This window comes from Calonectris borealis, chromosome 4 (genome assembly GCF_964195595.1).
Source record: "Calonectris borealis chromosome 4, bCalBor7.hap1.2, whole genome shotgun sequence".
Lineage (NCBI taxonomy): Eukaryota > Metazoa > Chordata > Aves > Procellariiformes > Procellariidae > Calonectris > Calonectris borealis.
Genome location: NC_134315.1, coordinates 25,473,922 through 25,500,957, shown reverse-complemented (window position 1 = coordinate 25,500,957; position 27,036 = coordinate 25,473,922). Strand labels below are relative to the sequence as shown.

Below are 27,036 nucleotides of genomic sequence, written 5' to 3'. Positions count from 1 at the left end.
TATAAGGTTCTGTAATTATAGAGTGGTCTGTATAAGAATTTATTGTTGAGGCAATTAGGTAAGCTGTGTTCTTACTGAAAGTTACTACACAAGCACTGCTATTGGGAGACATTTGAATTTTAAACACATGATTATATATCAGATCTCATGACAGAAAATGAGGCAATAATGGCCACTCAAATTACAGTTGACTCTTCCAGCTTTTTTACTCTTCAGCAGTAGTAAAGAGAATGTATATTTAGGTTGTCTGAGGTCTTTCAATTCAGCTATTCATATAGCAAAAACATAGTTTCGGTTAAACAAAAATAGGTCCCACACCTATTTTAATTTCAGTTCGGGTGTTGGACTATGAAAACCAGTTCTTTGTGATACTTGCTACTAATTCACCAGTTTCTCCTTACTTGAAGAATGCTGATAAATTATGTAAGTGAAATTTATTACTCTCTGATGCTATTTAGTGGATAGCCTTATGATTTCAGGCATGTGTTTATGTACCATACTGGCAGGTGTTAGACAGTATAACGATAAAGTCTTTGAGAACAATCAGACATTTTTTACTTGACACAAGCTCCTGCCCAAAGAGATCCAGTCTCAGGACATTCACCCGTAGGCCTTCATGGCCCAGACCAGCCTCACCTGGTGAGTGCACGTGATTAGCTGGGCCATGTTTGAAGCTTTCTGAACACTGCAGATTGTAAAAGTAAATGTTCATGAAATGAGTAAAATATAAATGGAAAACATGAAGGTAAAGAAAGTAGAGAACATGAGTCATTCAGAAATATTACAGAAAAGTGAGTGTATATTCTCTGAAAATATACAACTCCTTATATTAATATATAGCATAGAGTATACTGAAGAAAATAAGATACTATAATAGATTACATACGTGAAAGAGGAAGTCTTTTCAGTGCAATATGATAAAGAATCTAGTACAAAGGTTATTTAAATAGAATTTATATCATACAATTAATGCTGGAGTTTTACAATCAGTTTAAGTTCATACTTTTGTGAAGTCAAATTCAGCCTAGATTAGTTATCTGAGATGATTTACTATGCAGCACAGCAGCTACAAAGAGGAGGCTGAGACAGGAGGAATTAGCAGACTTGGTAAGGACAACATTACTCCATTCTCCAGCAGAGCCAACTTTAACAGTGAAACTATAGTTTGATCTTTCAGCTTTTATTACAAAATCCTGAGCAGAAGAAAAAAAGACACAAAAAAACAGAGACACAAAGAAAACCAGTTCTGGGATATTATATCAGAAGAAACTCACAAATTCAGCCACTGGGGATCCCCAGCCTCACTGGAAATCCCTGCCTAAAATACATCCTTTAACTGAGAAAGAATCAGGCCCATAGGGGTAGGATGAAGACACAAGCTATCATGTTTACTGTTACGTATGGACACCAGCTAATTAGTCTTACAATAACAGTCTCACAGCAAAAGAGACATGGGTGTCCTGCAACCCGACTGTCAAAATAGGGTGCTATGCCTGGGCAGGTAATATAATATAAAGGGAAGAAACTGAAAATAATTAAGACACAGTGTGTAAGAAATAGAAGGGCAAGAAAATTGAGAGAGATGTAGAATTGTTACTAGATTGTATCTTTTCAGGTCTTGGGTTGGTTTTTAGTTATTTATTTTGTGTGAAAGAACTAATAACAAAAGAGCTGTGCACTCATCCTCAGAGCTTAGTTCTCCATTGAATTTTGCCTTTTTGAAGAGAGATTCTACTCTTCAGCAAAACTACATCAGCAAAAAAAAACAAAGCAGAAAATTGGCTCTGTGCTTGATTTTGTTTTAAAACAATTCCTATTCCTGAGTTACTGTCATTTTGAACTATATTCTGTAACTATTTGAAAAGCCCTTAAAAAAGAGAGCTTTCACATCCATATTAAATAGTGGCTTTGGTTGTAGGAGGAACAAAATAACAAATTTAAAAAAACAGGGATCAAAGTATACATTTAAACTAAGTTATCATTTAGCAGATGTACATGTTCTTTTCAAAATACCTTAGCACTGTTGCATAGCTGATAACAAAGGAAGTGGACTTTGCTCTGCTAGGAAAAGAGATTAGACTGTATGATGCAGACCCAGTAAATTCTATCTTTATACTCTGTGCATAATGCTAAATTCAGTATGTGACAATAAATGCATTTTGGTGCATTTATTGATCTATTCATATTTGAAAATAAGTAAATTGTTTTTTCTTCTTGTCTCTGGTATTCTAAGGCCCAAGTGAGAAAACAGTAATAGTATAAAAAAAACAAAGTAAGTGCTATAGATGTACTGTGCGATACAAATTATATTATATGCTCATGTGGATGGTTCATTTAGCACTATACCACAGTGACCAGTGCAGGATGTTTTGAAGAAAGTCATAATCCCCTTGAAATACATAATTATGAAATAACATGGTTAGAAAAGGTATATCTCTCTCAGCGCAGTCACAGTACTAGACATTAAGCCATCTTAACTATGAATCAGTGTGCATGAGCCTCACATTAGGAAAGGCAAAGCTCCAGAGTGTAGGAGGGAAGAAAGTCTGAGCCTGTGCTTAAACCCCAGGGTGGGGCCACCTATGTACCTATATTCACTGAAATGCAGCATGGTGTTCTTGGCCTGAATTTGCCATTATGTTTAAGTTAGCTTCTGTCGAGGTTTCAGGTAACCAATGTTGAGAAAACAAGCCATGCTCCGCTGTGCTGGGGTAGAGCTAACACAGAGAACAGGGGATCAGGGTGCTAACCGTGTTTTTCTCATTTCTGAGCCTGATCTATGCCAAACTGCATAGGCACAGCCTTTGGTTAGCGTGGTGATCTGGGCAGGAGGTGGGGGGAAAGCAGCTTATATTCTTTACAGGTTCTCTTTTGGTTTAATTGTTGATAACTATTTTAAATAGTTTGAAAAATATTCCATGGAATAAATAATCATCTATGTACTGATCAAAGACAAAGAGACTGCAGACTGAGACTTTATGAGTCCTCATCTTTGGTGGGCAAAGTCCTCATCTTTGGAATGGCAAGAGGAACTTCTAGCCCATCTAATCTGTCCTTTACCACTTGAGCATAGACCTACAAAATATAGCAAGAATGTAGGGGAAGATAAAAATAGCAATATATACTCTCAAATCCATATACTATGTTATCCTTCTTACATTCTTCTACAGGAGATAATCTTGACTTAGCTGAAAACCTACTCTGCCTGAAATCCAGCTTGAACTGTAATATGCATTTCTTATACCTCCCTTTTGTGAAAGAAATACAAACCATTGTTACTGATGCTTCTCTAACAATGGACAATTCCTTGCAGGCACAAGAGAAGTGAGCTTTGATGACAAATATGAAGAAAAAGTGGCCTTTCTGTAGCCACTGAAATACCCTAATCAGTTTTTATTACATTTTTTCATGCTCATTTAGATCCTTGGTACACTGTAGAAATGCCAATGCATGGCAATGAATGTTTTTTTTTATTTTAAACTAGAATTTCTTTTATTTTTAAATTTATTTCCTTTTAATTATGTTCTGTATGCAAGAACTGTGAAGGCCTCGAGGATTCTGAGCATTCATAAACAAGCGATAAGTTTTGTATTGCAGTAGCTGAACACAGTATGTAATTTGAATACCATACCAGTGATTTAGTCAAGAAGCAAAAAGATTTAGTCAAGGTTTTGCTCTTGCATAGTTTTTTTTTCTTTGTGCATCTAGAAAATTGAATTATCTTGGATCAAGCCTTTGTGCGATACATTAGCTTTCCAATTATTTTGTAAGGAAAGGACAAGATTACCACAGTGTCTCTGATTAACTGTTTACCTGGAGAAGATCATAATTTCCACAGCCTTTATGCTGTTTTGTCTCCTTTTTAAAAGTAAGTAATAACCTAATTATAACCTTTGGGAAAAACTAATTCTTGAAAGAAAAATACCTTTTGATGTGATCGGTAATAGTATTTTGTAGTTATTAAACATGACTGATATTGTTTTATTGTTTTAATGTTAGTGTTTAATTATATAAGAAAAACTGTAGGCTTTTCTATCCAATATTGATGTGACACTTAATTGCGATTTTAATTAAATTTTAGAAAGGGAGAGGCTGTAGAAACATGACATGAAAGTGTTGTTTTCACTTGATGGTATTTCTTTTCCTAGTGACAAAGCCCTACTCTTAGTTATACTGCTGTCCTTAATAATGGAGTTAAACCTTCATTGCTCTTAAGAGATACCCTTCGTACAAAACAATCCTTGATGGAAGTATGAAATTTTCTGAGCAGAAGGTGGTGAAAAAGATAGCAAGAACTATAACTATCTGGATATAGAATGGTGTGGTGTGATCAATTTCAGTAGAGCTTGTAACATCAGCTGAGTATTTGAATGAGATTTCTTAAATGGCAAGCTAATTGTAGGCAGAATACTTATGCCATCCTTTGTTTACATAAAATAACTAAGGTTACTGGTAATCCCAGTACCACCTGGTACTTTTCTTTTAGAATTTTACCTTTGAGGCTGTTTCTCAATTTGTTATTTAGAAAAGAGACTGAAAACTAAGGAAACAGTATGTGAAATGGGATGCATGTATTCAAACTTCCAAGACTTGATACTTCTCAGCTTCTGACTTAACCTAGTAACTTCACAAGAAATTATTCATGGACAAATGGGGTATCTTCCTTATGAGTTTTCTATTAAAGTATTATTTGTATATACAGTAAGCCTTCGGTTTAGTCCCTTTAATAACATCAGAATCCTGGGGAGTGAGCCAACTATCATGAGTTGGTTTCTTTGGTTGGGCAGAAAGCAATGAGGAAAAGAGAAAAGAGAAGAGACATAATGTGTTTCACCAGACCTAAATAATAATGTGAAATTATGTTGAACTGTATACAATTTTAACTGTGATTGTACTTTGGATTTTTTTTTCCTCTGAAAATAGTTCTGTGATGTCTATTGTGTTTCATTACTTTCCATTCCAAATATGCTCAAGCAACAAGTAAAATGAAAGAGGGAAGGAGATACTAGAGATGGTGACCTTTAAAACTAATAGCATCTTTAAATGTGTCATACGTGGTTTCTGTAGAATGCAAGCAAGCCAATGCTGTGTAGATAAAACCTTAATGATGTGTGATTCATTACAATTCAATGAACTGTGCAAAAGATGAATATGGGAAAAATTTAGCACTTAGATGTGCCGGAAAATTCCTCAGAGGGATTTATTTTCAAATAAGTTTAAGAATGCTTCATTAGCATCTTCTCAAAGATGACAGGAAGTTATGCCAAGGTAGCTAGGTCCCCTAAATGAGAGCAATAGCAAAGAAATAAAAGGAACTTACCACATGCTTTGAAGCTGCATTTGTATTCAAAAGCAACTTGAAAACCTTTAAATATAAATAAGAGACAGAAGTGCTGGGATAAGGTCCCACACTGAACGCAGGTACTCTGAAGAGAAAGCATTGAAGCCACCCCTCTAGCTTTTCTAGTGATAGATTTCTTGGAGAAACCCTAAGCGGCAGCTAGAATGAGAGATTGATGCCAGGTATTTTTAAAATTTGTTTTTTTTCTTGGTTAGATGCCTTTCATTTGAAGCAAGAGCTTAACCCCCCTGCCCTGCTAGAATAAATTTGCTGTTTTCATTTTTAGACTTGTGAACTCAGGTGAATCTTTTACATAGGACATGCTTTTACTTCCCTATAAGCAATGGATTCAAATAAAGGAGTACCGCAGACTGTGCTGGTTTTGGCTGGGATAGAGTTAATTTGCTTCATAGTAGCTAGTAAGGGGCTGTGTTTTGGATTTGTGCTGAAAACAGTGTTGATAACACAGGGATGTTTTCGTTCCTGCTGAGCAGGGCTTGCACACAGTCAAGGCCTTTTCTGCTTCTCACCCCACCCCACCAGCGAGTAGGCTGGGGGTGCACAAGAAGTTGGGAGGGGACACAGCCGGGACAGCTGACCCCAGCTGACCAAAGGGATATGCCATACCATATGATGTCATGCTCATCATATATAAAGCTGGGGGAAGAAGAAGGAAGAGGGGGATGTTCGGAGTGATGGCGTTTGTCTTCCCAAGTAACCGTTACGCATGATGGAGCCCTGCTTTCCTGGCAATGGCTGAACTCCTGCCTGCCGATGGGAAGTAGTGAATGAATTCCTTGTTTTGCTTTGCTCACATGAGCGGCTTTTGCTTTGCCTATTAAACTGTCTTTATCTGTACCCACAAGTTTTCTCACTTTTACTCTTCCAATTCTCTCCCCCATCCCACCAGGGAGGAGTGAGGGAGCCACTGTGTGGTGCTTATTTGCCGGCTGGGGTTAAACCACGACACAGACAAAATTCTCAGGCTGTCTGCAGATTGAAACACATATCAATGTATATGAAAGTGGGGGATCACCAGCCCATAGGGCTGTATGAACAGGTTTGGGTGCTGGCTCAAGACAGGACATGGAGTTAGTCCAGGGGAGTACTGTATTGTGTGCTTTGGCAAAAGACAGTAGATAGACCCTCCTTAACTTCCAGAAACCTCGCATTGTCCCAGGAATGTATTTTGAATTGCCATCTTTGCAGACTCCCACTGAGAGTGAGGTCAAGTTCAATGTTTCTGACTCACCCATCACCACTATATGACAGGTGCTTTTAGAGCAAACGTTACTATTGGTTTATAAGTGTTTTTATTCTCAGAAAGAGTATTTCAGTTAATCTGAATAACTTCTTGCCTTTAGAGGATTTTGCAGGTGCAGTTGAGTGCAATATACAATACATAAGCCAGAAAATTCACTCTGACTTAACTCTCACCAGAATTGGTAACAGAAAGAAAAAAAATCAGTGTATTGTAAAAGTAATCTGTAAACAGTATACCACCCTGTTACACCAGCTTTATGTCATTTGTTTCAAAAGTCATATATCAATATCAAAATAGCTTAAAGGGACTACCTCATGAGTCCCTCAGTAGTTTTAAGAAAACAGAGACTGTACTGAGGTCAAACATATAACCATTAAAGGAAATAAGATGGCAAAAGACACAATCGTTGTGTTGTCATACCTGTAAAGAAGAACATTAACTAGTTTATAAAGTGATAGTCTAAAAATACAAATCCGTCATCTGGTACAGGGAACTATCTTACGACGCTTCTTGGAAATCAGATATTGACTATTACACAATTACATTAAAATATGGGGTATGGGTCAAACTGGCTTACAAGTCTAAGTAAAAATGTAGGTTGGTGTCCAGTGAGACATACAAAAGTAACTGAGTTGTAATGCACAGAATAACTGGCTGAGAGGAATCCCAAGGTCACATAAACAGTTGATAGCAAATGCAAAAACTGAACCTAGATATCTCAACTCTTGTGCTTATTCTTAACTACAGTCCTATCATTTTTCTGAAGCTTTACAGCGTTTTTGTCTTACCCTGAATGAAATAGGTTATCTCATGCTAGAACTCTGCTTGTGAAAATTGTAATGCATGATTTAATTTCCAAGGTTAGTTTTCCTGATATTTTATTAGTAATAATATCAACGCTGTTTTATAACAGTAGTAGTGAAGCTCAATTCATAAAAGGCCTAGATATTCACCTGCTGGTTGTTTGAGATGTAGCTAACATTTCATTTCTTATAATGCTTCATCAGCTCCAAAAACTAAATACATTTAACCTTCTCAACACCTTGAGGAGACTGGTGGATGAATTTTATTACCTCTGCTTTAAAGGGGAACAAATAAGACTGAAGAGATTGCAGAAGACCAAGTTTAGAACTTAGACCTTGCTACCTAGCTTGGACTCTGTTCAATGGGAATATGCGCTATTTTTACAGCAGACAGAGGAATAATCTGATTAAAAGTCACAAATAAACTGAGTTCTGTGTATTTTTAGATAGCTGACAAACTCTGTGTACAATATCAAAGCTACTTGTAGGCCATCCATAAAGGAAGGAGCAGCGGTTGCTTCCCTCAGTTTATCTTAGCAATTTGCTGGTTGTACAGCTAGTTTCAGAGTTCTTAAATAGAATAAATATGCAGCAAGTACAACTGATCCATAGTTTTAAAGATATACACATCCAAAAATCACAATATTTGAAAACTGGAAAAGGCTGACTAGTTTGAATGAGTTGCATTACTAGCTTAATGAACAATAAAAAATGTAGCAAACATCTACTTTGACTTACGACAAACCACACAAATAGAGTCTGGAAATCTGGGGTAGATTCATGTTCTAAGGATCAGTTCCTGTACAGTGTAGATGATATTATTCCATCTTCAGTTAAACACAGACTTACATGGTTATTCTTATGGACGGATAATATTAAAAATAATCAGGGCAATATCAATTACTGGAAAACAAGGTTATTTTAAAGGTTTTTGTAACCATAAATCTGAGCTGGACGGAATCTTAACATGTTCACTATGAATGACCTTCTTGTATGGTTAAATGTATTTTAGGATACAAATGTCTTTCAGAGGATATAGCAAAAGTCATGCAACTTCTTTTTATAATTAATTTCTAAACTGAAATTTTATCTTCACCTACTAAAAAACCAGTATCTACCTAACATTTTTTCATGATAGCAACATAGAAACTCAAGGGAAGAGGAAATTATCAGATAATAAAATCTCTGCAGTTTTCAAGGCTGTCAGCAGATTTTCAAAACTCAAGAATATCAACAAGCCATAGAATAGTACTGTGCCTTATGTGATATCTGAATTACATCATTACATCAGAATTAGTAAGATGCAATTTCCGTTTAGATTTTTGTAAGATTTTTTTTTCTACCGTAGCGGTAGAAAGCTGCCATTCCATGCTCTGACAGAGAACTAAATGCTGTAGATAAACCAGAGACTTGAGAGCTTTCTTAGAATCTGATAAATTATGCTACTTTGTTTCTAACAAAGAGTAAAACAGCATATAGGTTTGCCTGACATTGATAATGTTATTTAGACATACACAAAAAGACAAGAAAAACCCCTAAACCTGCAAAAGTACAACATGGTTTAAAATGAACTTGTATATACTGCAATTTTTCTGGACATAATGCAAACACAAATATGTAAACACAACAGAGTAGGTGTTTCAGATATTTAACGCTTATTTCTCCCATTCCTCGCTGTCGTGGTTTAACCCCAGCCAGCAAAAATAAACGCCACGCAGCCGCTCGGTGGGATCACCCCCCGGTGGGATGGGGGAGAGAATCGGGAGGGCACAAGTAGGAAAGCTCCCCGGTTGAGATAAAAACAGTTTAATAATTGAAATAAAACTAAGTAGAACAGTAATAATAACAATGAGAATAACAACAATAACAGAATACACAAAACAGGCAATGCACAACGCAACCGCTCACCGACCGCCGACCACTTGTCACGAATGGGGGGCGAGCCCCCCCACACACCTGGTTTTTATACTGAGCATGATGTCCCATGGTATAGAATACCCCATTGGCCAGCTGGGTCCACCACCCCGGCTGTGCTCCCCCCTCCCGGTGCAAGCATCACCCAGCAACAGCCAAAGCATCAATGGGCCATCAACGCTCCTTTCACACCGAACCCAAACCACAGCACACCCCCCAAGCTACTGGGAAGAAAGTTAACCCTGTCCCAGCTGGAACCAGGACACTCGCCCCCCGCCCTCCCCCCCCCCCCAAAAAAAAAAACGCTGAAAAAAAAATCTCAGGTCTTGTGGTCTCATACTGTGGTCAAGTAAAGTAGATAAGTGTAATTCTGGTTGAGACACAGTGTGTCAGGGTGCAGTGTCATGTTATGCTCTGAGGTGAGATGCTATTACTGCACAAGTATAAATGTCCTGAAGGCAATCTCCTTTAGTGAGTTCCATGTGAGACTCTGACATCTCTTTCAAAGACAAACACTGAGGGGATCATCAGTGGTCTCTGCTGCTGGTCCACTTACATGGGCAAATCAAATGGGTCTCCTGGAAGAGAAAGAAAGGTGCACTTTACAGAAGGACTTGGGAGTTTCTTGACAGAGAAGCAAGAAGTGCTCAAGGGTATTAATCAATGACCATACCCTAAGAGTTGCAGGAAAAAGAAACTCAGCCCAGCATAAACTGCTAATTTATTGGGTTTCTGCAGGGCAAGGCAAGCCTTACAAAGGGGGCAGGTATTTTGTTGTTTACAAGACCTGAATCTTTCAAATATTTTAAGTCACTGTGGTTAAAATTCCTTTTCTAAGTCAGCATTCATTGGCATTCTCATTGTTCCAAAAGGAAGCTAGGCTTAGCTGGAAATCTTAGGCAAATCTGTGATCGGATGACTCTGTGAGTCATTAGGTTACAATCCAGAAAGCCTATGACCAAAAAGGTCATACTTACCTGAATCACATCTGTGCATTAATTTGGTTTGGAAACATATGGGTCCCCTTGCAAATAATTGGGAAAGACACTGAGACAGACTCAGCAAAAACATTAATAAAAAGTCAAGCAAGAACATAATGAATTTCTTTAGATTATCTAAAAAGGCAAAACCAAAAGTTTGCACTGGAGTGGGACTTTCTTGCCACAAAATTTGCTTGCATAATGCAAGTTTAGGAGGTAAAATTAACTGCATTTTTTTAGTACACTGGTATTTAGGTATCTAGTAATTAGGACTTGCAGCAGGATTTTCAGAAATGCTTCGGCACTGGTGGAATTGGTTCTGTAATGCTGAACTTCAAACTTCTAATTGTTTTGACTGGGAGTTGGAGTGAAAAAGTTGTTTACATTCCAAATTGTGATCTTGAAACCTCATTTACTACCATGGCACCAACAGTTTTTAACAGCCTTACTATTAGTACGGCTATTTAGTAAGGCCGTATTTAGCACTAGTGAGGCTATTTAGTAAGGCTGTATTTAGCACGTAGTAAGCAGTCTTTGAAGCAGGAAAAAGAACCCAGGTTTACTTGCTCCTAAATGAGCACTTTAATTACTGGCCTCTTTTTCTCAGTAAATCTTTGCTTCTTTTCTGCTTCAATAGGGGCAGACCTCAGTCTTCACCTACAACAGTGTGAGCCTTCTGCTATGTCCTTGGATTTAATTAGAAAAAATCAGAACTGATACTTCAAGAGGAAGATGTATATGTACACTGATGGATTATATGAAAGTACTTTTCAGTCTCATTTTGTGTAACAAAAAGCTAGTTTCAGCTGAGTGACAGTAATTCACAGATGTGGGCGAGTTCCTAGAAGTGGGGAAGTTACATGCATTACTGAAGGCTTAGTAATTTTTTTTTTTTTTTTTAAAGCAAGTGATCACTCAGCAGCTGTTCCATTACTGTAAGGCAATACTGCTTCCTCGCACCTGGAGCGCCCGCCCTGAGCGTGGCTCCGTTTGGTGCCAGAGGTGATAGAGGGAAGCCCTTTGCTCGCTGGCCGGGCTGCTGGCTGCTTCGCAGCCCGCGGCTCCCAGGCAGGCAGGCAGGGAGGGAGGGTGCCCCGCCACCCCACCCCAGGCCAGGCCGCGGGGGGGACACAGGGCGTCCGTGAAGCGATGCGCTGGGGCAGCAAGCACTCCCAGAGCCGAAGCCTGCGGCTGCAAGCGGGCTTCCTCCTGACTCCTCAAGAAGTATGCTGCCCGGCGAGCACGCCCTGAGCACCCGCCCCGGCGGCCCACGCGCGGAGCGGCGGCGCGGAGAGGCGCGGAGCGGCAGGCGCCCGCGCCCAGGTGCGGCCGCCTCCTGCGGGAGCGAAGGAGGGAGGGAGCTCCGCGCCGCGGGCGCGGCTTGCCGGGGAGCAGCGCGGGGGTGGGGTGGGGTGTGGAGGCAGGAAGGAAGGAAGGAAAGAGACAGAAAGCAAGAAAGCGAGCGAGCGAGCGGAGAGCCGGAGGGAGAAAAGAAAGCTGAAGTAATCTGTAGTCCTGCTCCTCCTTCCCCCTGCCCCTCTCTCCCCCCTTCCGCTGCTGCTTTTTGCCAGAGGTAAGCCAGCCTCCGCGGCGTGCGGAGTTTGAGGGGCAGAGGGCAAGGAGTGCCCGCCTGCTGCCCTGTGCGCGGCGCGGCGGCCTGCGCGGGCGGCTGCCCGGGCCGGGGCGGGCCGCTGCGGGCACGGAGCTTCTCCCTGGGCCGCGGCTGTGATGCTGGAGGTCCCCGGCAGCGCAGCGGCCAGCGAAAACAGCACTGCTGAAGTTGCCGGCGAGTTCAGGGGCGAGGCTGAGTGGTTTGGTGCAGGTCTCGGATGAGCGTCAGATACCAAAGTTGGACTCTGACAAGAAATAGCTCGTAGGCAGGTAGAAAATAAGGCGTGTATTTTTTTTTCTCCTGTTTACTTTCTAGTTTAAATTATTTTAACGGTCTGTATGTAAATGTCATACTAGGGAACAGTATTTTATTATTATGTGTTTATTTACTCTGTGAGTTGTCTTTGTGACGTTAGACATAAACAGACTTCTTGTTAGCTGCCAGTATATTTCTGGAAACTTTATCAGAAAATGCATGAAGTTCACTTAGAGAAAGTCAAAGAGCCACTAGGATGTCCTAGATAGAAAAAACAAAGTGAACGATACAGCACCCCAGTGTTGCCACAGCAACTTGCTAAAGTGTACTTAGCCAATTCCACCTTTAGTTTGCTTATTCATGCCATGCAGTTCCTTACTCCGGAGACTGTCTGCAAGTTGTTCCACTGGAATTTCTTGCAGTATGAGGTTTGACTCCGAAGGTGGCTGAGCTTTTCTCTGGAAGAGAAGTGTTCTGAAATAAAAAAAAACCGAACAAAACAAAAAACAAACAAACACCCCCCCCCAACCCCCCAAAATCTTCAACATTTTGACAGAGGATGTGCTTAAAGCTATTTCGCAATTATCCACTATGTTGAACTACACTTAGTAACTTCCTTGCATTTGGAAGAGGAAGAGTTCTATCAGCATTGTTGCAATCAGTTATCTTGCTCTGAGTTGACCCAAATGTTAATTCGGTAAGTAACCACTTTAAAAAGGTCAGTTGAGAGTTTTTTGGTTGTGTGGGGTTTTTTGGGTTTTTTTTTGGTTTTTTATGTTTGTTTGCGTTTTTTTTGAGCATGCAGTCAGTATGCTGATTGCATTATGTAGATATTTGGAAAGAACTTTAGTAATCTACGTTTTCTAGGCCTGCTAATCTTGTCAGTTTGTATGGGAAGATGGAATTCACTGCTGGCAGATTTCATTCTGCTCCGTGGTAAGTCCTGTTGTGGTGTTTTTTTTGTTTTGTTTTGGGTTTTTTACCTGTTATATTTGGATCTTAATCTAGTATGTGGTTTAGCAGAAGCTGGGAGCAAGCCTGAACTTGCTTGTATTTGTTGAATTGATTGCTTAAAGTGTGATTATCTTGCCATGCACTTCTAAAGGTTTGATATTCAGCTATATCCTACTGTTCGCACACTTCATTATTAAAAGTTGGATTGCTTACTTGCTTCGATGTAGATTCGCCTGTCTGTCTTCCAGTCAATGTTGTCTTGAAGACTTTTCAACTTGAAAATCATATAATGGAAGAATCATAGAATCAACTGATACAGTTCTTCAGAATGTTAGATGCAGGTACTTACCTTAATTGTGAAGAAAGGTCCTGAAAGTTACGTATGTTTTTCTGTGCCAGTGTTGTCATTTTCCTTTGGTGCTATTTAGTTGTCACTTTTAGTAAAACAAAAAGAACTGTTATGCCACTCTGAGTTGTTGTACCTCCTTGTCTAAGCCCCTTTCATAAGATGGGAAAAGGAAGGACATGAAAATCAGTTTGAAAAGAAGTGTGAGAAACATCATCTTCTATGGAGGAAAGTTGGATGATCCCATATAAGGTTTGGGATGTGCAACACAAATTGCAATTCATCCCCTGCCAAAACATATTTTCTTGGAAGAAAAGCCCAGATGGTTTCCCTTGTATTGTTTTTTCTACATAGCAATTTAGATGTTTTACCCTTATTTCTATAAAATTGAAATATTTCCAAGAAGCTTGTTTTTTGTATAACCCATTTTTAGTGACCATGTTGAATGATGACTTTTCTCTTGGTTACTCTATATTGGAGAATATGATAGTACAGCAAGAATCAGTTTTCTTTAAGTGAGACCAAATTCCCCTGTTTTTTTTCTTTTCTTTTTTGATATTTATTTCTATTAAATACTGTGGGCAAAAATCTATTTTGCCTTGCTGCTGAGAGAAAAAGTTTTGTTTTACAGGATGTATGCAATCATGTGCACTAATGTTAAAGACTACTGTTTACTTAAACTTGTCATAGTGGTACAAATATGGATGTGAAAGTGAGCGTATGCATATAAATGTGTACATATCATATATATGCACTACATATCTAATGCTGTACAAACATTCTTTAGGGTTTGTTATGACTTACTCTGCAATTAAAGCTATGGAGGAGATTAAATTCTTTTTTAAATTGATATTAATTACATTGAAATAGATTAATATGTTGGATAAGGTGGTCCTTGAGTTCGACTTTAATGTTCAGCTTTTTCTTCAGCTTAAGCCTTTACTAAGGATAAAACATTGTAATGTAAGAAACAATTCAGTATTTATCTTCTAGCCTGCGATACAAACATTCACCAATGTGTGTAGATTTGTTTAGCTGTTTGTTACTTGAATCTTCATCTGTGTAGTCAAACCAGAACAGGTGTCAGTATAACCCTTTGCTCAGACCCATGAAATATGTGTGACTGTGAACTTGCTGGTATCTAACCAGCTGTATAGCTAGAGTATGTCTTTATAAATCTTGATGGATGCATTGACAGCTTCTGCAGTAGATTACTGCAGAAACAAAAAATGGCTTGGGCTTCAGCTTCTAGCAGTGCTGGCATTTTGTGGTCAAAATGTCTTCTCAGCAAGCAGTTTCTTCCTTTCTCAGTCTGCTACATGTTTCATTTATAAAATACACTGCAAAAAGTAATGGTTCTTGCAAATTTGGAAACAAAGTTTGTTCTGTGCTAGGTAATCCTCTGCATTGTTATGTGGTTTATACGGAGATGGGTTAGGTTTCAAATAACTGATAACACATGGCTATTTGAGTCCCTGAAGTAACAACACTGGAGGTATTCCAGAACAAGGTGTGGGCAAAGCATGTAGAAAAAATTAGATAACCGAAAAGAGTGTGTGTGGGTATAAATATATATGTTTATATAAAAATATATATTTATTTATAAATATATAACTAAAAGCTACTGTCCTAACAGTCTTTTTTGTTACTGCTGAAGGTGGAGGGATTGAGAATGATACTGTCCGAAAATAAACGCTAATGCCTCAGGGAAAAAATACCCAAACACCACATGAAACCCAGAACTGTCAAGGAAGGTGGAAATGGCTGAGATAACCAATTGCAACTCCAGCTTTAAAGCACTTAGACTGATATGCTACCATTGTAGGGGTTTTATATATTTGAACATGTAAGGGTTTTTTTGTTTTGGTTTGGGTCTTTTTTCATTAATGGGTACATGAAAGACTATTCTCTGGCGTAAATAGTGCCGCCTGATACTTTTTGCCCACTTTAGTAATTTCTATACTAATTATTTCTCATTCTGCACTCAGACTATATATTCAGCTTCTTAAGAGACTATATATTTATATTTGTATTTGTCAGGGTTTAGAGATGGGTGGAGGCCATACTGTTGAATTTTATCTTATATGGCTAGAGGCTTACGTGAAGAGCTTGAGGAAATGCTGATGTCTGAAATTTTTAAAGGAACGATGAGTGTTTAGATAAGTGTGCAGGCTGGGAAAGGACAAAGTTAAATCTAAAAGCTGATTGTTAATCAGTTTAGCTCAATCCAAGGCTTTTTGAATTTAAATGATTTGGGAATCTTTTAGTGAGGGTTAACTCCCTAACAAACTTCATCTCTCTTGAGAGGTTGGTATCTGATTGGCCTATAGAGTTCTCTCGCTAAAAAGTTTTAATGGTATGAATTTCATATACAAGATAATAAGTAGCTTCTCAAACTTGTGGACAAGTGATCAAAGCTGATAAAAATATTGCCCCAAAAATGAAGTTAAGGAGATTAGCAAGAATCCAAACACTTATTTTAAATAATGGAACACTTATAGTAAGTGTGCTGTGCTGATTTTTACATCTTCCAGAAAAGTGTAGGTTTGTTCATCTTTTTTTCATCTTACTCTGTCACATATATATATATATGGTGTAAGTATAAAGAGGTTTGGTTTTTCCCTGTTTTAATTACCACTTTTTGAAAGTGTGGGAGTAATGAAGATATTTACAAAATTTTGCAGAAAAAGACTTCTAGTGATTGAGTTGGTTATTTATTTCATAATCATAATAAAGTACAGTCACCAATAGCAGTGATAACAGTTGTGCTCCATTCAGTACATTATTTTAAATTTATATTTATTTATATGTGGCTTTGGGGAATGAGGAGGGGCATAAAGATTTATTTATGACTGCTTTTCTGAATAACAACTTAGTTATTCAAAAGACATTGGGGAATCTTACAGGAAGAGGTTTTATCCTTTATTGGAGGAATTGATACAGTACAAAAGTAGGCAATCTTTTAAGCTTCAATTCTAGATCATAAGTAGTACCTTTTTTGTCAGGAAATATTTTGAAGAATGAGGTGTCAATACCTAGTACCATGGATATATATTCTGGGCATATTATTCCTTTTCTTTCTAATTGCTACTTAAGTCTTTTGCTGTTCTACTGAAGCTGTTCTTTCTTTACCAGGCTGCTTAAGGCTAGTACCTGCATGCCAGGACAGCTGCTACAGTCAGCAGGTTTCCCTAAGGCCAAATTACTCTTTATACAGGAAGAGGGAGCTGAAAAAACCTGTTGACTGCTGCTGATCTTAAACCTTCTTTAAAGAGATGTGATTTCAGGCTGTCTCAAACACCTTCAGAAAGGTAGCTTCACCGTCTGCTTTGGATTTTGTAAATCGTGAATTTGGATATGACCCTGAAAGAAAGAAGAACTCAGATAGGTAGAATCTGGAAAGTGCAAGAGCTGACTTGGAAAATACTGAGGAAAAACTGTCATGGGCATTTGAGATACCAAATGTCCCTAGTGTGGAGGCCAGAACTTGCCTATGGGGTTATGCCTCTGCTACTGTTTGTGGCTAAGGGAAAAATGCTTCCTTGACAGAGTTGAAAAGCTAGTAGTTACCTGTTTCCTGTTTTCTCTTGTGACAGTTCTTTGAAAGGCCTGATCTGCAAGATGTATTTTGATCACCTCCATAGCTTTCTGACTGTAGTTATTTAAACAATTCATACTCAGAAGTGATTCTACCTTTGTAAACTATTTTATTGATTACAGTACTTGTTCAGTTGGATTCTCAGTTGAAGAGGGCTTGAACCCACAGTTCACATAGAATGCTCTAGCCAGTCATTCTTCCTTTTTCCCATTGAAAGTGTGTTTCTGTGCTAAAAAGAGTTTAAGGCTCAGAAGATAAAGGAGTAGAAGCCCTATGCTGTAGTTAATTGGTGCTAGCATGGGAATAGGAAAGCTTTGGGTTCCCCCTCTGGTCTTAGATCACTTATTCTCCCCCTTATATCCAAGCATTATGTAGTAAGAATGTGTGTGTGTAGATAAGTGGTTCATCTTTTAACCGTTCATCTTAACATTAACTACTAGGATTATATGTTTTAAGACTGTCTTTCTTGTGTTAAGACTTCGATTTCTCTATTTTCTTTATACAGGCCAAGATAAAAGGATGGAGAGGTTATGCTGTTTACTCTCCTTGAAATTTTCATATATAAGCAATTTAAAATGGGAATTTTTTTTTAATGCCCTCTTTCTTTTCCATAGGTTTGCAGTCTTTAAAAAAAATCACTTTGAACTGAAGAAACTTGAAGAAGTGTCTTGAAGAAACTGATATTCTCCATTGGCTGGCTGTCACCAAATTTGAAGAGCTTTGTTGCTAGTGAATATGCATGCATCCTGACTATATTTCTATATGACTGTGTGGGGCAATATTCGTAATGAAGCTGCCATCATGTCATCCACAGGCAATGGCACTGATATTGAAGAATTCTTGGTCAACATCAACTTGGGGCAATATCTTCCTAACTTTAAAGAATATGGCTATAACATTCTGACAGATTGCATGGGAATAAATAACTGTGTGCTTCAGCAAATGGGAGTGTTGCCTACAGGGCATCGCAGAAGGATTCTTAAGCAATTAGACACCACTCTCTCAAAAATGCAAGGAAATTCTCTTTTCCGTGAAAATCTAAAACTCAAAGACTTGAAAGGTTTAGAAGAGAAGCAATATTTGTCCTCAGATCAGGAGTCTCCAATAAGCAATTCAAGTGTAGATAGGACTAGCTTGATACCTGCAACATTGTCAGAACAACTTCTTAATAAAGCTTACATTGATAAAGAAGGGTTTGAACTTGCAGAGCAAAACTTACCAGAGGCAAATGATGATAGCTTTACAAATTTGGATTTTTCTAGTTTATACCAGAATTCAGACAGCATACTAAAAGCTATCAATTTAAGTGGAAGTATTAAGATGAATACTCAGCCAGATACATCACTGGAAGAAGCTGCTGCATACCAAGCTGGTGAGCACTTGGCTGGCTGTTTGGCATTTCATGATCCTCCTTCTTCATTTGCTCATTCACGTGAGACAAAATACAATGAAAGCAAACATCTGATGTTTGCAGATGAGGATTATTTATCTGATAGTGAGCCAAATTCTCCGTTCTTCAAGTTTAAAGGAGAAATGATAGACAATGACTTATATGATTCTTATACGCAAAACTGCATGAAAGTATTTCCAGGAGCAAGCCGGTCTTTTATATTAAGGCATCGACCTGTATCAGAAATTCCTGAATCAAGTAAAGTTCAAGCTTCATCAAGGTAACTGCTGTTTCTTTCTAATGAAGAATCGCTTTTGTTGTAGAAATCATGGTTTGGGGTTTCTTGCAGGTTTTTATGTCATTTTTTTGTAGATTTTTTAAATATGTGCTGTAAATACACTGGATCTGGTATGAATGTTGCCAGATTGACTGAAGGAGGATTAAGCTTCAATGCAAGTTAGAAGCACAAATGAAAGTATAAAGGGAAACTTCAGAACAGTGTTTCCTTATAACCTCCCCAATCATCTCTGCATCTACTTATTTTCAAAGAAAGGAATCTTTATTGCTTTAGATATAATCGTTGTTAAAAACAACTATATCAAGCATTTTTTAAACCTATCTGTATGCTCTTAATATAGGGAAGAATGGAAATACACAAGTGTTACAAAACCAAGATTGAAAAATAACAGAAAAAACTGTTGAATCTATTCCAAACCAAAACATTGCTAATATTAATTAGACCTTAGCTCCAGTGTTTCTGATGAAATTTTGATTCATCACGGGGAAAATGGTGACAAAATGGTGATTTCAAGAGGGCTAAAAATTCACCCTTAAGTATAAAAATCTATTTTTTATGATGAGACAACAGTTATTGTGAAACATGAGTATTCAGGTTGTATCTTAGTAATTTTTAAGGTCGTACCTTTCAAGAGATACTGCTTGGAAAATACAAGTTTATTATTTTTATATATGTAACTTATAAGAAAGGTCTAGAAAGTTTTACACACCTACACATATTAATGTAGTTTTATCTGAACAGTGGGGCAAAATTTATAAAATCCTTCCTGTCTGTTTTGTACATTGTATGGTGTAGCCACCCTGTAAACAAAGCAGGATGTATCTGATATGATTGCACGCATGGGCATAACAAGACGATTACATGAGAATCTTAAGTCTTAGCCTGAAAGCTGTATGTAAACATAAACATGTACATTTTTTGTTTTAAATTAGAGTAGGATATTTTGTGGAGAAGGAAATTACGTTATACTGTGGGTCTAAAGCAAGGACCTTCTTCAAGGTGGCTCTTAGATTAATTTCTAAGCTGGTTGTCATTTAACAGTTAACTCAGAGAATGAATGCAACCAGTTTGTAATATTAGGTGTTGGGTTTTGCTAGTGTTCTCATAATAATAAAACCTTAGATTTTAATGATGCTTGTAGTATAAAAACATTTTTAAGGCATTCCGGCAGGAAAAAAGAAGTGGAAAAAGGGAAAGGAAAAAAAAAAAGATAGATGTGGGAGGTTTTCAGAGTTTATGGAATCTTTGTAAGGATAGTTCTGTGCAGCATTATTGAGGATAGTATTGGATAGAGTCCAGTAAAGTTTGTTATGATAAATTACATATGAGAGTTAGACTTTGTTTTAAAATATTCATGTGATGTGGGTGTGGATTTTTCTTCCTTCAAAATGATTGAGTTCATGATCTGAACCCACAAATTGGTGGTTAGCACTTACTGTCTCGAATAAGCATCAGTTGTTGTAGCTTGTCTTGCAAAAATATGATGGAATGTAGAGGAAAAGGTCTGATGTTAGAATTTAACTCCAGGCCTATCTTAATAAAAGTAATACTGTTTGAATGCTAAAAATCATAGGCACTGAATGTACAGTTGATCACAATATTATAGGCTGTGTAAACGAAGAATATCTCCTCACAGATTGATTTGTTTTTTGTTCTGTTAACTATAAGGTTTTATTCGTCATGCAGATTAAGTGTCTTAAACACAGAAGAAAAATTCATGCAAAGGCATATGCAAAGTTTTGTCAGTGTAGCCATATCCAAATCATTAGGCTGCAGTTTTTTTTAGCCTTTTTTTTTTTTTAAAAACCACTAGCTATGCCTGGAAGGGGCATGTCTGAGAATGTTTTGTATTTATCTTGTCTTTTTCATCTGCATATCTCACCAGTTAGAAACATCATTAGCGAGTTTATACATGCCCTAAATGCGGAGTTTTCGCAGCATTTATAAGTTTCTTTTAGATTATTGAAAGAAGTCAGTATTAAATGTTGTAATGCAATTGTTTGATTGAACAGATGGGGAGACAAAGATTCTTTGCAGCAATTAAGAGATTTTTGTGTGCCTTAAAAATGTTTCATCAGTGCCTTCTAAATCACCAAAAAATCGTGCTTATTGAAACTTAAGTATAAACATCTTTCAGTGAGGAGTAGCTTTACGTTAACTGTTGTAGAGTGATTATTCCTACTTCATTTAATAAAACTATTCCTGCTGAGCTGAAATGGGAATCTCATCCTAAAAGATAACAATAATGAGCTACTAAAAGAGTACTCTTAATGTCTTTTGAGAAACAATCATCCAGTAGAGAGAATATGCTATATTTGTAATCTTCCCTCCATTGGAGTAAATCCTCCAAATCACAGCCTATTAGTGATTGATATATGACTGGGTCTCTAACTTCATTACCCCCCATTTTGATTTGTGAGGTCCACCTTATTTTGTTCATCTTTATGCTCCAGTTATAACAACATGGAAATTCAAAAGGACCAGTAGCAGTCTGTCTGAGGAAGATCAAGGCTAAACCAGAACTTCAAACCAGAACTTAAACTTCACAGAAACATTCTTAATAATCTTGCTGGGTATTTTTTTAGAGGCAAAGAATTGATACAGAAGTTTAAAATGGCAGCTTGCAGCATCTTTAACCTCAGGAAAGATCGTCTCTGTCTTACAAATTGCAGACAAACATTCTCAAGTGACTTTTATTGATAGATGCTGGTTTCATCCTTATTATACTGTGTGAAGGCTTTTCTATAGAGGCAGAGAAATCCTGCTGAAATCTTATGGGAAACTCAACATTTCCTTCTAGTTGTGCATGGATATTAGTCATTAAATTTTTATTCAAGGAAATGCTTTTCTCATGATCTCGTATGTGCCTTCTGGCACAAAAAGTTCATACGGTGGGTCTCCTTGTGCCCCTTAGTAGTGCTGTGACCATGTCACTTTTTGTAACTAATAATGTGCTTGCCTCTCTTGCAATTATATCTGCTTCCCTGTGCCTCACTGGTGTTCCTGGCTCTTGCCTGTAACAAAACACACCATTAGCTGGTAAGACACCATAGAATTTTAGAAGTTGGAAATATTTTGGTTTTCTTTCTTCTTTGAAGTATATGTGGCATCACTGTAGTACTGAGGGGTACAGAATTTAAAAAAAAAAAAAGGTGACAACTACACAGTGTTCTTGATAGTGGGGTTATTGTGCAGGTTTTAGTCGTGTTTTTGGTTGATCAGTGTTGAAGTGATGTGTAATTATGCTAGATTCTTGTCAGCTAGACTTTTCCTTATCATAACATTATGAGCTCTCTGTTGATACAGAATTAGTAAAGATCACTCTAAAGGTGTTTAAAAGCACTGGAATTGTTAAGGGGATTGCAAATAATCTTCTAAAATTGAAATAATCTGCATCCAAAACGTCTTTATCAAAGTCATCACCCTTTCTGAGACCCTGCATTCTGTATTTAAGTGAGCAGTCTTAAAATTTTTAATATGGTTCCCCAGTCATGTTGTGGAACAGAACAAAGGGTTAAACACAGTGGATTGGAAGTTTTGTGGTCTCTCTTGATACTTTTGGTCGAACTGACTTCTTCCATACAGATATGAGTGAAAAACTGAGGCTTTTGTAAAACAAAAGAGTGAAAGTAATGCAATGGATGGAGCTAACCACTGATGTGCCTTTAGCGCAAGATTAAAGATAGTAAGAATAGAGATAGTTTTAGAGGCTTTGGATCATGTCGTTTAGCAGTCACTCTTAGGTGAAATAGCTACTGTTGCATCATTCAGAGCAGCAATCTGTTCAAAGAAAAAGCTTAAGCAGATTTATAACATGGTAGACATGTTTGTTATACAGAATGCTACACAGATACAAGTTTCAGGCTGATGAACTCTATATACTTTTAGATTTTTTTCATATCCTCCAACTTTGTTACTTGTATTGTTCAGTAGTGGGATTGCTCTGATTCTTTATTAAGAGAAATAAGAAGAAATAGACCAAAAGTAATTCAGGAAAATATGCTGTGTTTGGGGGAAAATATAAATAAATAAAATAGATAATGGTGCTTTGCCTGAGCAGGCACTATTCGTTTTCTGCAAGTGGCAGATCCCATGGTTGAAACTTCTTGCTTGGTGCTGATATTCTTTAGACTCCATTTCTTAACATGTAAGTGGTCAAGATTGCTAATGAGGTGCCCAAGCTGGTGCTGCTGTGTCTCTCTACTCTGTTCTGCCACACAAAGCAAATTTTTTAGGAGAGAGAAGCTGCTCCCTCTCTTTTCCTATGGTCAAGCATCACCATTAATTTACCGCTGCAAGCAGTCTGTGAACCCCAAAGCTCTAACACAGCATGCTAGAGCGCTTTTGACGTGTTTGCGTTATCGGAGGGTTAGGTCTTGAGAGAGATAGAAAAGAAAATATGTTTTGAATGAGTTTGAAAACAAAAGCTTCATTCATTTAAAACACTCAGCAGATGAATTCCAGTAAAGACTTTGAAGCACTGACTGCTTGCACTTATTTGCAAGGTGACAGGAGTATATTCAATAAAACAGCTTAGCTCAGCCCAGTGCTAAGCTCTCACCTTTCCAGTCTCTCAGCCTTTAGCAAGACCAGTCGCTGCCTCATCACACCCTTTCACCCTGTTTATGCATAAGGAAAGGGCGGTGGGGAAGGGCCTGAGCCTCATCCAGTACCTCTTAATATATGAAAATAGTGGGTCTTAATCACTACAGTTGTAACAAAGTAATAATTAATTGGAATTATTATATTTTTGTAAAATCGGCACACTTTGTGATTGGCAGACTGCTTGCATCAACCTTCCTTTAAAGAGCAAAATAAAGACGACCGTTAATCTGAAGAGGTACTAAATTTTGGAAATGGTTAAGGAAAGTCATAGATTGGTGTAGATATAAGATTTTTTCAATCTTATTTGCCCCCAAAGAAGTCTTCAGTATTTTTCTGTCTTTTAATCCAGGTATTTAATTTGTACAATAACTATCTAACCTATTCTATTGAGTATTGACAAATTATTATCATTTTATAGCTTGCACTGTATGTTGTTTGTTATACATAATCTTTCAAGATATTCAGAGTAAACTTGTTTCATTTATTTTATAATTTGAGAAAGTTTTTACTTGACATAAGTTAGAACTTTGTTTTCCAAAAATGACAAAAAGGTTTTATTTTGATTGCTGGAAAAAAGACTATAGTTTGCTTATTAGCAGGTTTTCTTGCCATATATACGTATGTGTAGGTACATAATCAAAAAAGAATACACAAGTCCTAAAAAATACACGGATTAAAAAAATGCATGTCTTTGTAAACTGATTTGTTATTTTTCATTTCCTGGTGAATTTATCTTCACTGGTTGTTATTACCATTACCCACTTTTAGATCCATCCACCCTGAAACTAAGCCAATGACTCACTGTTTTACATAAGAAAGAAAACCATCATTTTAAAAGCTCTTTGAGTCAAAGCTGCTTATCTGTATCTATAATTTATTTTAATGCTATTAATACCCTTAAAAAAACCCAACTTAACAACAAAAAATCTGGTCTGTGTTGAGAAAGTTAGGGTGTTTTTTTTTTTTGTAAGCATAGCAGATTCTTTAAAATTAGGTTAGTACAAGTGCATGAAGTTAGTTTGCTAATGTAGCTTCAAAAGATGTAACTACATCAATTTTAGTAAAATATATGAAGAAACAGAGACTTTTAAAGTATTTGCTGTGTATTTTTTGTAATTGTAACTCAGGAGAGTAAACAATTCTGTATGGGAGCTAGGCCACGATCCACCTTCAGTGGCCAAACTCACTTAGTGTTTTCTAAAACCAGGATTTTACAAAATATCATTGAGGAACTTAATTGATATAACCTGGATAACATTTGAAATGTCAAGTAACTTTATAAGGTGTGGCTTCTGTCTTGAATTTAATCTAATAATTTGTTTGGGGCAGATTTAGGCGTGGATTAAAAATGATACGAAATAGTAGTTTGTAAATGTATGCCTTCTGTCATAGAGAAACATCAGCCTGTAATATGGACTAATGCAACTTGGACTTCATGGGACAGTGTTTCTGAAGTTTTGAATATAGCTAATCTTAAAAGAATAAAATTTCTCAATATGTCAAGTGGGGAAATAAAAATGAGGAATATTGATATTTTTAGTAAAATATACCTATCTTTGGCTTTGAAGGATGGAGGACCTGCAAACTGTTAGAAAAACTTCAAGGATCTTGTATGGCATTTATTAGTCAATGAATATTCTATAAAGATGCACGAGGATCTGTATCACTGTTATTTCAAGCAGAGAAAATGAAATTAAGAGGAAAAATTACTAATTATTCATGTTGACAGGGGAAATCAGAGCTTGGCTGACAACAGCTCTAATACAGACTGCTAGAGTAGTGAAGATAGGTTAGAAATGTACTAATTCAGGCATATTTGTTCCTGTGTTGTTACTCTAAAGCTGCTGTCTCAGCCTGAAATCTCAATAATAATAATAATTAAAATAATGTGATCTTTAGCAGCACGATGAGTGCCACTACACATGAAATTGCTGAAATACTTAGGGGCCAGCACACCACCAATAATGAAACAATTTTTCTGTTGTGTATGGGGATGCATTCTTATCTATCTACAAAATGTGCAGTGGTAGTCAGAGGCAGTTGCAATGCAACGTCATTTATGTCTCAGATTGAAAAATTTCTGGGAAAAAATTCACCTTAGGAAATCAAAACTTTACAGCAGTTTTTTTTTCAGTGGTTGAGAGCATGTTTTGTCTGGATTTCCATGCCCAGGCTCCCTTTGAGCTTAATGTTAAATTAGACTGTCATAGTACATCCTTCTTTAAATATAGTCATTGGGAATTAGTGTGAAGGAGAAGGGAGGGTAAAGAGTGGGGGAAGAGTATGGGATCTCCACACTTCCCAGAAATCTAAATGTATCATAAGGTCAATTCAAAACAAACAAACAAAAACCAAAATCAAGGTTTGTGTTAGGATCAGAGAAGTATGCAGTGTCATAAAGGGAGGAAAACACATTGTTGGGTGACTTTTAAATTAAATCAGAAATTTTCCCATGACTTAAAATTGCCTATTTCTATATTTATATATAATTTTAATAGTTTAACTGCAGAAGACGTTTTGGCTCGATTTCTGGGAAATTTCACTTAATGTTTTCATTTTGTGCTTTGTTTTGTTCAAGTTCCCTTCAGAAAAGAAGAAATGTGGATCTTGTAAATACTTGTTGCACTGGGAGGCAGATTTCACAAAACAGTGAGTTAAACATGCTGATATTTACATCTTGAATATTGAGGAAAAAGAAACCTCAGACTAGAAGTTGTCTAAAATAGAGTATTGACTTGCTTATTTTCAGAAATACTGGGCATCTGGAAGGTCTAGAAAAAGTGATGAATGTAATAGCAGAGCATTTAACCACTTCTGCATTTTTTCTTAGTTTTTGTTTATGAACTAATAATGAAAATCATAAAATCCAGTCTTTAAACCTCATTTATTTTAATATACTTTTTAGACTACAGTATTTTGAGTTTCTAAGATTGGATCCAGGTTTTTTTAAGCAGAGTTAGCTTTTTCTTGAAAGATACAAGGAGTGTGTTCCTGAGTAATGCTGCTTAATTTGTTAGTTAGTGCTCATAGCTCCAGGAAATAACAGGAAATTAATTGTATTAAATAGTTTACTGGAAGAGTTTAGAGGTCTTGTGCAGTCAGTTGTAAGCAAAAGTTCTTTCATACTCTAGAGGTGTGTCTTTTTTGAAGTTATGCATATTAATTTCAAGCAAATACTTGGTCACAAAATGAAGATTGTGCAGGAACAAGTTTTTGTGGGGTTTTTTTTTTTTTGAAGTCAGAAGCTATTGGTCCTAAGAGTATGCAACAAAAGGGTTTTTTTTTTTTTAACGTGACGCAGGGTAGGAAAGATGAAAACACCTGTATGCAACTTATATCCAAATTATATAGTAATAGTAGTAGTGTCTGACTAGATAGTGTCTGAGGGGGAAAAAAGTGTCTGGAGTTCAGTTAGAAATGGGAAATTCTTTCTTGTTCTTCAAATTTTTTTCTGAGAAGGGCAGAGAAATCACAAACAGAAAAATCTGTGTCCCTTGTTGATTTTATTAGTGCTTCAGTAGAGTATTGCACTGTATGACTCTGTAATTTTTTTTTTTTTCTTTAAGAAACTTTCACAGAAGAAAAGCCACCCATCATCTCTCCATATGGGGAAACCTTTATTTGTGACAACCCTAAAGATGCTAAAGTAAGTTGAGAAGTCTGGATATAAATGGTG

The 27,036-nt window shown here is 37.1% G+C and overlaps 1 protein-coding gene across 1 annotated transcript in view; it reads left to right on the top strand.

The window, feature by feature from the left end:
* Nucleotides 1-17,729: 17,729 nt before the first annotated feature.
* ARAP2 (ArfGAP with RhoGAP domain, ankyrin repeat and PH domain 2) overlaps nt 17,730-27,036 on the top strand; it is a 126,663-nt gene continuing 117,356 nt past the window's right edge. Inside the window, exons 1-3 of the mRNA XM_075148897.1 lie at nt 17,730-18,737; nt 25,939-26,009; nt 26,927-27,006. Coding sequence (XP_075004998.1) covers nt 17,830-18,737; nt 25,939-26,009; nt 26,927-27,006 — 1,059 coding nt within the window. The 5' untranslated portion in view covers nt 17,730-17,829. The remainder of the gene's footprint in view (nt 18,738-25,938; nt 26,010-26,926; nt 27,007-27,036) is intronic.